The following is a 10,450-nucleotide window of genomic DNA, read 5'->3' on the forward strand; positions in this document are numbered from 1 at the left end:
CTGTGAGCATCCACTTCTGTGTTTGCCAGGCACTGCATTCGCCCTTTTCTAGATAAAAGGCAGTTTTCATAGTTATCCTGTATCCTTGTGACTCTGTGTCTGTTGTGAAAGTTGTGCACTATCCCAGCTGAGGTGGAACTGCGCTGGGCTGTCTGCCATGACGTCATCCTGTAGACGGTTCACTATGTAGCACCATGTGACTTAGTTCTCTATGGACCAGAGCCCCCAGGACAGCCTCCACCTTCGCTCCTTTTTCCTGGGGCCCTTGAGAAGCAGTCTCCTGCCTGTCTTCTCTTATGCCACATTGCTCTTTTGCTAAGCTGTCTACAAGTCTGAGCGAGAGTGTGTGTGTGTGTGTGTGTGTGTGTGTGTGTGTACACTGTGCCAGTACTAGGGATTGAAACATCCATGTGGAAGGGAAGGGCTCTACAACTGACTGTATCCCTGGCTGCTTCACTTTGGTTTGAGACAGGATGCTGTGGAGCCCAGGCTGGTCTCAGACTCAGGCGTCTCCGGGCTAGTTTTTCAGGTGTGGGCATTATGGGTGTGTGCCCCAGTGCCTGGCTTCTACAAGTTGTTGGTTTTTTGTTTTTGTTTTTGGAGAAAGGGTCTCTCTAAATAGCCCTGGCTGTCCTGAAACTCACTCTGTAGACCAGGCTGGCCTGAACTTACAGAGGTCCTCCTGCCTCGGGCTCCCAAGTGCTGGGAGTAAAGGTGTGCGCCACCTTATTTAGGTCTTTGAGACAGGATCTTACTGTGCAGCCCTGGTTGGGGAACTCAGCAATCTGTGTGCCTGTGAATTCTGAGCTCTGGAGTTAAAGGTGTGAACCACTAGGCCTGCTTTGACTTTCACAAGTCTCAATGCATGAAATCCCTACTTAAGGGCCTTAGGGAATGAAGGAGCTGTTAGTTCAAAGCAGAATTTTATTTATGCTAAGAGGGCAGCAAGGGTATACTAAAAGAAGTTATAAAGACGCCACACCTACAATTCTCTTGTACAGAGATACTGAGTACTAAAATCAGTATGTTATGTGATTTATTTCTGTTCAGAAACCCACTCTGAGAGCTTACAAAATGTCTCAATTGATAAAGGCAGTTGCCATTCAAGTGACCTGGAGATTAATTCACAGGTCATACATGGTGGACAGTTATGACAGTTATCCTCTAAACACTGAGATAAGATGTACAAGTGCTCTCTCTCTCTCTCTCTCTCTCTCTCTCTCTCTCTCTCTCTCGTGCACGCACATGCGCGTGGGTGCGCGCACACACACACACACACACACACACACTCAATCCATGTAACTTAAAAAAAAAAACCACACTGGGAGGCAGAGGCAGGCGGATTTCTGAGTTCGAGGCCAGCCTGGTCTACAAAGTGAGTTCCAGGACGGCCAGGGCTACACAGTGAAACCCTGTCTCGACACCCCCCCTCCCCCAAAAAGAAACCCCCTTGCGGGTTTATGCAACAGGAACGTCTTTTGTGGCAGTGTAAACGAGTGTCAGAATCCAGCGAGCCTCCCACCCTAGAGCCATGCTGGTGGATATTTGTCAGCCATTATCCATCTCCCCTGGGGTACAGGTGCTGAGTGCACAGCCTGCTGTGGAATGAGGGACTGCGCTGGTGGGCGGCTGCTCACCTGGGTCCTCAAGCTTCTAGGTGGTGCTGGCTGCCTGGGCCGAGTTCCACTGTGATCCATTTGAACCCAGGGGAGGGAGGTGAGCGTCTTGCCGTGGGGCTCAGACATGGGGCAGAAGGACCTGGTGTGCGTTTGGAGCCCTCTTCATGACAGATGGCGGCGGGATGGGTGTTTTCTTGTCCTCCTGGCACTCACGAGTCGTTGGTAACAAGTTTTATTTTTCGTTTTAAAGATGAGAAAGATGAAGCTCGGGCTGGTTAAATGACTTGCTCAGCGTCCCATGGTGAGTCTGAGCGGGCGGGCCAGGCCTAGTTGTCTGTGCGCGTTCGAGATTTTGGTAGACCCAGGAGGCATTGCTGCGTGTGGAAACAGATTTTATTTGGATCATCAGCCACATGTTTCAGACGTGCTGTCGACTTTTAAAGTCACTGGGCCTCAAGGTCTCTGAGGTGTCTAGGGTGTTAGTGTTGTAACTGAAGGGTCTGGAGGTCCTCGGCCTGCAGGGATATGGGACGGTTTAGAGACTTGCCTCCATGGTGTCCTCCACATCAGCCTGTCCTTGGTACAGGTGTTCCTCACAGCCATGTCCATACCTCTCACGCAGGACTTAGGTTCCGTAGTAAGTATCAAGGAGATTTCTGACACAGTGCTAATCTGTACTTGAAAAACGTGGACTTTCACTCTTGATAGTTCCCTGAAAGCTGGCCTCAGCTCCCCTGCCGCCCTGGGCCCAGCACTGCTGTGCCAGCCTGGTGTGGCAGGAGTGCCTGGGCTGCTGGGCAGAGTGCCTGCCGCTGAGATGTGTGACCTAGAAATACTGTAGGGCAGGCTTGCAGGGCAGGCGGGTGGGCGGGGCTGTCACTCCTGCTCCTGTGGCCTCATCTGCTTCTCTCTTTCTGTCTGACAGGCCTAGCCGCCCGCCCGGTGCCTCCCCTCTGCTCCTGCATGGCGGGCAGCGCCTCCTGCTGCCCCTCCAGTGCTGTCCCTCCGCTGTCTAGCAGCCCTAGGGGCTTGTCAGCCGCACCTCTGGGACTGGCCCCTCCTTGCGGTGCTGCCGTCCTTTTGGGGTCTTGATTTCTGGATACATGTAGCTTTGCCAGATATGTACTTAGAGATATCAACCGTGTTAATAAGCCCATTAATGTGTAACAACAAGTTTAACAGTTAAGAGAGAGTAGCTGTTCACCTTGAAGACAGGCCTTAGTGTCACGCAGGTTTATTACAGTGGCATGATGGTGACCTGTGCAGTCACTGAGCTGTAGGGGTGAGGCATGTGCTGCACGCCCTGTCGTACTTAGAGACCTGGCCGGTGCCCTGCACGGGGCCTCCCCAGGACACACTGACGTAGATTTGCTGTGTAGTCTTGGTGTGGAAATTTGAATTCTGCTTTTCTCTACTAATCTGAAGTGCTCTGTGATGTGTGTATGTGTCTTTCTAACTTCTAATAAACTCACTCCAACTGACCTGTGTCTTGTGTCTGTCTGCTCTGTACATTTCTTGCTCTTCTGGGCGCAGCGCTCCGTGGGCTCTAGCAGCAGTCGGTTTCTGGGATCCCCTGAGGGTTGTTCTGAAACTCAGTGCTGCTGTGCACAGGTCCCCCTCTGCCCTTGAGTTCACGGCCAGTCTCGGCCAGGTGTTTCCGTAGTGTCTGAGTTGGTTATGGGGACAGCTGGCTGCTTTCCTTCAGGTATCTAAGACTTCTGGCGTTTGTATAAAAATGAGTGTTTTATTAAAAACTTGTAGCTATGGAGGTGAAACTGTCAGGAGTACACAGGCCTGGTGTCCCGCCGGGGCACAGGTGCTCATGTGACATGGAGTCACACTTGGCTTGAAGATGCCTTAGTCCTTGTGACCCTGTGCTGTCCCTTGGCCCGGGCGGGTCAGCAGTGGGCTCGCTCTCCTTTGGGAATGTGGCTGCCTCTCTTTGGATCCTTCATTCCCAGGGGATTCCTGACCGGGGGTTGTCTGTGACATGTTCCCGCTCACTGCAGGCTGCTGGCTCTGGCAGGACTCACTTGCCAGCCAGTGCCTGGCAGCAGTTGGGGTCGTTGGGCTGAGCGTGGGGCAGGAGGGGACACCCACAGCGTTACACTTGTTCACGTGTTTTTCAGGATGGCACTGGATCTTTAAAGCGCAGTGGCTCCTTTAGCAAACTCCGGGCTTCCATTAGACGCAGCAGTGAGAAGCTGGTTAGGAAGCTGAAGGGAGGAAGCTCACGGGACAGTGAGCCGAGGAACCCTGGGTAACTATCTCCTGAGCGCGTCCCCTTCCTGCCAGCGTCGGTTCTGAGCCGCAGCCCGTCAGAGGCAGCCTTCCTGGAACTCAGGGTTGGTCCCAGGAGCGTCGACCGGCTGCTCTGCCTGCTGCTTTCCAGGGCAGGTTGAGGAGCCGTTGGGAACGGCGGAGCACCTTGATTCTGTTCGGAGAAAGCCGTGATGACTAGTGGGGATTTATTCTACCGAGCCTGAGCCGGCATGGTGGGTCTCACCTGTGATCTGTGTCTGAGAGGCCAGCAGAGGGTACAGTGAGACTGCCTCAGAGTTAAGATGGGGCCAGGAAATGAATTGGGTGTTAAAGGAACTTGCAACCAGCCCACAACCTTCAGGATCCACACGGTAGTAGAGAACTGGCTCTCTGACACACACAGCCCAGGAAAACGGCTTCATGTGTGAAGTGCTTGCTGCTCAAGTCTGGTGTCATGTGTGTGTGTGTGTGTGTGTGTGTGTGTGTCTAGCCCCAGCATTAGGGCAGGTGGAGGAAATCAGATCTTGGCCAGCCAGTCACCTAAGTGGTCTGCTCCAGGTTCAATGACTGTGTCATAAGGAGGGGAGTGATAGAGGACACTGAAGATGACCTGGGGACTCTGCACGCACATGCTCATGCTCACACACATTCTCATGTGCATACACACACTCATGTGCACACACACACACGCGCTCTTGTACACACACGCTCATGCTCACACACACACACACACTCATGTGCACACAGCACCCACAGAGCTGCTGAGTCGGCACCCGCAGTGAGCGTGCAGCATCATTTCTCTCTGGCGTAGCATTGGCGTAGCTCCTTCAAAACTCACTGTCCAGAAGGACAGCTGGGATCACATTGTCTTAGCCAGGCATTGTGGGAAAGAGTGGTTTCTGATGAGACTCGAGTTCTGTGACTTTGTTATAAGGCGCACCTGTAGATTTTCAGAGCTCTGGGCTTTGCTGGTTTAAGGAGAGGCATGAAAGTCACGGGGCTTTGAGTGGAGGTGTCTATGTTGTTAAGGGGATTTTCTACAAGGGGGTCACAGGGAAGGCTCTCAGGCTATTGCTTCCTTGTAATAAGCTGCTGTGCCTCGTCCCTCTGTGCTGGCAGCTTCCCCACTGGGGACACTCTCTGGAGCCTCCTCAGTCATTCTTTGTGTCCCAGACTTCCTGGGCAGAACTGCTCAGTAGAAACGCACAGGGATACAGTTTGAAAAGGTGTCCCTGGTCACACCCCACTGCTCAGGACGCTCCCAGGCTCCAGCTAGGAGTGTGCAGTATTTGGGGAACGGGTTGGAAATGAAAGTGTTTTCTGAGCTGTTCTGCCGGCTTGTGCCTTCTGAGAGTGTCCACTTCTGTTCTCAGGGTCACTGTCGCTGGGCCTGGGGCTACAGTGGTCCCAGCTAGCTGTGTGCATGTGTTACATTCTTGGCTATGTCCCTCAGAAACCTCTCTGGGTTCATAGTAGATCTGGGAGACAGGTTGGCCTGAGGCAGAGGTGCACTGTGGTTTTTATTAGTAGTTGTGGAGAGAGTCTGAGGTGTTCATAACATCTGTGAACACCTGGAAGCCCCATTGTCTGAACACTGCGTGGAAGTCTGTGGGGCAGACTGCCTCCTGCAGCCTCTGCCTGTGATGGAGCCATGCCGGCTGCCTCTGGGCTGATGGTTGCCAAGCTTTAGATAGCGAGAGAGCCAGAAAGGCAGCGGCTCTCATGTGACACCTGAAGGATCAAACTTTGTTTTTTCCAGCACTGAGAGGGAGCGTGGAGGATGCTGGTGGTTTCTCTCAGGCTGACCAGAGAACTTGGGATAAAATCCAGGGTTGTGCTTATGCTGGGCAAACCCCCCACTGTTGCGCTTGTGTGTGAGTGGGTGCAGCAAAGGAACTGCTGTTTTTGACTGCTACGTTTTTAGGGGGAAGGTTTTTAATGTGAGTAATAGAGCATATATATGCAAAGGCATCTGGGAGAGTCAGAGATAGAAATGAGAAGAGAGGAGAGATTTGTGCACAGAGCAAGAGAGCAGGAGGGAGAAGGTTTGCGTGATGGGCAGATCATGTGAGCTACAGAGGGCGAGCAGCCGAGGGGAGAGAAGAACCAGGAGATACCAGCTCTGCCTGTGCCATGTGGAATCAACTTCGATCCTGAGGGAGCTGGGGGCCAGCGTGGGCTTCCATATGCTCACAGGTGTCACAGGGAGACCTGTGTCCTTCTGCCAGAGGTAAGGGAAGTGACTCCTTCTGGCAGACAGAAACCCATTTGTCAGGTTCCTGAGAAATACTAGCTTCCAGTGGCCAGAAATCCTCCTAGAAAGCCTCGGTCCAGCCTGTGCTCCATTCTAGACTTATAACTCTGAGACCTACTAGAGCTGGGCCAGCCTTCTACTTTTATTTTTTGAGGCAGGGGCTTAGTTTGTAGCCCAGGCAAGCCTTGAATTTGTGATCTTCTAGCCTTAGCCACACGAGTTGTTGGGACTGCAGGTCTGTATCACCGTGCCTGGCACAGGCCCACCTTATGAGTGGTGGTTCTGTCCCTCTGGGAAACTGAAACACTTAGTGTGCAGAGCCAGTTCTGGAAGCACCTGCTCAGACAGAGTGCTTGGGACGCTCCTCGTTCCCTTCCTTCCCTATGGCTTGTGTGCTAACAGCCAGCTGCAGCGTGTAGCCATCCCTGGTGCTGGAGTGAGGGTGGTTTAGGTGTCGTGGCCCCTTTGGCAGCCAGACGTGATATGAAGCACACATCACGTTGTGTGCAGCTGTCTCTCAGTGACTTGGGTTAAATGCCACGCAGAGTGTAAAGAGGAGACGTCTTCCTACTGCACCTGACCTTGACATTGTCTAACTGACTCTCCGTGGGTTTGCTCTGTCAGCTTCTAGAAGGACCCCAGGGTTTGTCTTTCTGAGGTGTTCCCAGTAGAGCCACACCTTCTGGCCCCTGTGAGAATAGCTTTCCTGGGTGGCCAGGCTGAGGTTAATGCCTGGCTACACTGGAACACTTGGACCCTAGAAGTTTCCAGTGTCACGGATCAAGGACGACGCAGCGTGGGCCACCTTGCTGCCGTCATTTATGAGGATGAGGGAGGCTGAGAGTCAAGTGTGTGTAGCTTTCTTCAGAGAACTCATTTGCTTCCATGAGTATGGCATGAACCCAGTCCTCAGGAGGCAGAGGCAGGCAGAGCTCTGAGTTCAAGGCCAGCCTACTCCACAGAGTGACTTCTAGGACATCTAGAACCACAAAGTGAGACCCTGTCTCAAAAAACCCAAAACCAAACACCACCGGGATGAGCCAAGTCATAATTTACATGTGATTTGCTTCTAGTAGTTAGCTGTAGAGGAGACCCTGGTCAGTCCTCCAACAGTATGTGGCTGGGCTATGATAAAATGTTTTATTTAGCTTTGTCCTGTAGCTTTTGTAGATTCAAGAAGAGAGCTAGCCATTTGCTGGAATGTGTGTATAGCACCTGTGACCCATGGGCTGCATCCTGGCTTCAGCCTGTCTCTGGCTTCTGTGCCTTCTGGAGCTGTGTGCAGTTCACAGTCAGAGCCACAGAGCCTGCTGAGGAGGCCTCCCCCCCCCCCCCCCCGCCTCCTCGGCTGGGGCTGTGGGTGTGCGTTCCTCGCCTGCCCGCCTGCCTCTTGAGACAGCGTCTCATTGTGTGGTCCTGGCTAGGCTGGTCTCCAACCTCACTCCTACCTCCGCCTCTGAGTGTCACACACCTGGCCTCAGAGAGATTTTCTAAGTAGAGAAATAGAAACTTCACAGTCAGTCTTGCTAAGAGTTAAATAGTTTTTCTTCTTAATTTATCCAAAACTGTAGAACATATTTATGCATCTGGTCTTCACAGTGAGCCTGGAGTTTCTCTTGGGAGTAACGAGCCCTTTGAGAGCCCACACTCACCTTTCAGGCAGCAGAGTTCCCGCCCCTGGCTCAGCAGGCTCAGAAGGTAGCGGGACTTGCTGCATTAGGGACTAAAGCTGTAAACCGTGTAGAGAAATGGGGGTTCCCCAGGCACTAAATCCAGTAAAGAAGGAACAGGTGAGAGAGAGGCTCACTCTCCAAGTTGCATGGCCCCTAACCTGTCCAAGAGCAAGAGGTTTACCTTAGGGCTGTTCCTGTTTTGGTTGACAATGTGCTGATGGGTTTGTCCTTGCATGTCCATGTCTGAAGCGCGCCAATTCTCTGGGTGTTCTTAATGCGGGTGACAAAGCCACAGAAGATTGCTTCCAAGTAAGGAGCCTGCCCTGCTTGTGTCCTAGCCACCTGACGGGCTTATATATGCTGTCTTTCTGTACATTACTGAGCACGCCCCTCTGTGACGGGCTTATGTATGCTGTCTTTCTGTACATTACTGGGCACGCCCCTCTGTGATGGGTTTATATATGCTGTCTCTCTGTACATTACTGAGCACGCCCCTCTGTGACGGGCTTATATATGCTGTCTCTCTGTACATTACTGAGCACGCCCCTCTGTGACGGGCTTATATATGCCATCTCACTGTACATTACTGGGATTGCCTTCAGAGCACCAGCTGGTGATGTAGCACTCTTTAAGAGTAGCTGGAGCTAAGTACTGTCTTCAGCGGAAGTAGTATCAGTTCAAGCCGTCTCCTCGTGTGATTAAGATGTCTAACTGCTGTTGCTGGGCTGCTTGAGGTCAGAGCCCTGTTTCCCTGTGCAGCTCGGCTCTGTTAGACATCCGGCTAGCAGCTGGGTAGCCATCAGCGTGGCCCTAGCACCTGCTGGTTGCTCGGGTGCTCAGAGCATTCCGGACAGCTGGAGGGGTGTTCTGACTCACTGGGAAGGACATTTTTCTCTGCTGCCACATGGAACTCAGTCCAAGGTGACAGAGTCTCTGCTCATCACACCTCAGGAGGCCATAGCTCACACCCCCTGCTCATCACCTCAGGAGGCCATAGCTCTTTCAGTGGCCCAAATTCACCTAATAACCTGTCAGCCCCAAGCAGAATCTGAGGACACTTTAAGACAGAGGGTGTGTACCCCAGGCACCTGGCCTGGGAGTTGAACATTGATCTTGGTGCTGGGGTATACTGAGTCCATTGCTCATTCAACACCCCCAGCACTGAGCTACACCTCTAAATCCAAATGTTTAGTGTTTTTATATGCATATATTTGGTATCAGAGGTCATACTGCTTAATGGTGATTTCCATAGAAGTATTGATTAACTATAATTTTTCCATTTGCTTTTTCACACAGGAACGAAATAATGGTCTGGCAGACTCAAGAACACTGAGCTCCAGCCACACTGACCTAGCCCACTGAGGGCTGGGACTGAACTAGATAGGACCCTGAGAGCATGAAACACTGGCACCCTTGAAGCCCTGGCACTTCCTTAGCCTACCCAGGAGGGAGCTTGTCCTCTTGGTTGTGGTGGGCCTTCTTTCTAGATGGGGATGTCCACAGTGAGAAGGCTGTTGCTTAAAAAGTGCCTGGCAGCCATACCCCAGAATTCTGTTGCTTGATCTGCATCTGTGCCTGGGGGCTGCTTCTGGCCAGAGCCAGCAGCACTGTGGCCAGGGAGGCAAGGTGGGCTACAGCTGGTGGCTTAGGTATGTGTGGATCAGCTGCTGCGTGTGACTTCTGCCAGCCACGCTTTTGTGACACCTAGATCTATTTAAAATTTAACACTGTGAAAAAGTTGTGAAGTAAGAATCAGCAGCTTAAAATACTTCCTTCAGGGTTCAGTGCCCTGTGTCTGTTTAGCCTCAAGTGTAGAGGGAAGAGACAGAGAAGCAGGGCACAGGGGAGCTGCTCCCCACGGGGCTCTGTCGACCTCCCCTGCTGTTGGGTCAGTGTTGGTGGTGGGCACTGTGCAATGGTCTAAGGTCTCCTCTCTCCCTGTGTACGCTAAGCATACAGAAACTTCTTCGTGGGTGTGTTTTGACAATGTTTCGGATCAACCTGTGGCAATTGTGGGACTAACTTGAAGCTGTGGACTTACAGGCCTACATTAGGGCAGCAGGGTGTGGCCTTTGGGTTGCAGGGACTCTGTCTCAGCCTTGCATCAGTCTGAGGAACTGCGTGGTTCCCATAAAACACCAGGGTTTTGGGCTGGTATTTAAAATTTATTCATTGATCACAACCAGTTACAGATTTTCTTAGGCCAGGGGTGGTGGCACACAACTTGAATCCCAGCACTCAGGAGGCAGAGGAAGGTGGAATTCCAGGCCATTCTGGTCTACAGAGGGAGTTCCAGGCCAGCCAGGGCCACACAGAAAGCCTGTCTTAAGGTAGAACACAGGGTTGTGGCTGGGGAGATGGTTAATAAGCAAGCAGAGCTCCTGCCATGCCAGTGTGAGTGCCTCAGAACCCATGGAAAGACCTGGTGGCTTGGGGAGTCGGCTGGCTTGACTAGCTGACACTGTGTTTCAGAGGAGCACTCTGGGAACTTGTATGCAGTCAGCATGTGCAAGGCTCTGCTGCACTTCATGTCCTCAGGAGAAAAGCAGGGCCCGGCTGTCCCTTTCACCACATCCTCACAGCGAGGGAACCTCAGGAGAGTGCCGTGTCATCAGCCTGCTGTGGTTATTGCCGGGGAAGCT

The 10,450-nt window shown here is 52.4% G+C and overlaps 1 protein-coding gene across 15 annotated transcripts in view; it reads left to right on the top strand.

Moving 5' to 3' along the window:
• The window catches only part of Klc1 (kinesin light chain 1), a 49,229-nt gene that overhangs the window by 34,655 nt on the left and 4,124 nt on the right, over positions 1-10,450 (top strand). For 4 of the 15 annotated variants that reach the window (XM_029541221.1, XM_029541222.1, XM_021202759.2 and 1 more), the window contains exons 14-15: positions 1,870-1,920; positions 2,545-3,102. The exons of 3 other annotated variants lie outside the window; for them this stretch is intronic. In XM_029541221.1, the coding sequence (XP_029397081.1) occupies positions 1,870-1,902 (33 nt within the window). In that variant the 3' untranslated portion in view covers positions 1,903-1,920; positions 2,545-3,102. Of the gene's footprint in view, positions 1-1,869; positions 1,921-2,544; positions 3,103-3,748; positions 3,880-10,450 lie in introns of those variants that run through there. 8 more of the 15 variants (XM_021202756.2, XM_021202757.2, XM_029541217.1 and 5 more) reach the window with 2 other exon arrangements.

This window comes from Mus pahari, chromosome 7 (genome assembly GCF_900095145.1).
Source record: "Mus pahari chromosome 7, PAHARI_EIJ_v1.1, whole genome shotgun sequence".
Lineage (NCBI taxonomy): Eukaryota > Metazoa > Chordata > Mammalia > Rodentia > Muridae > Mus > Mus pahari.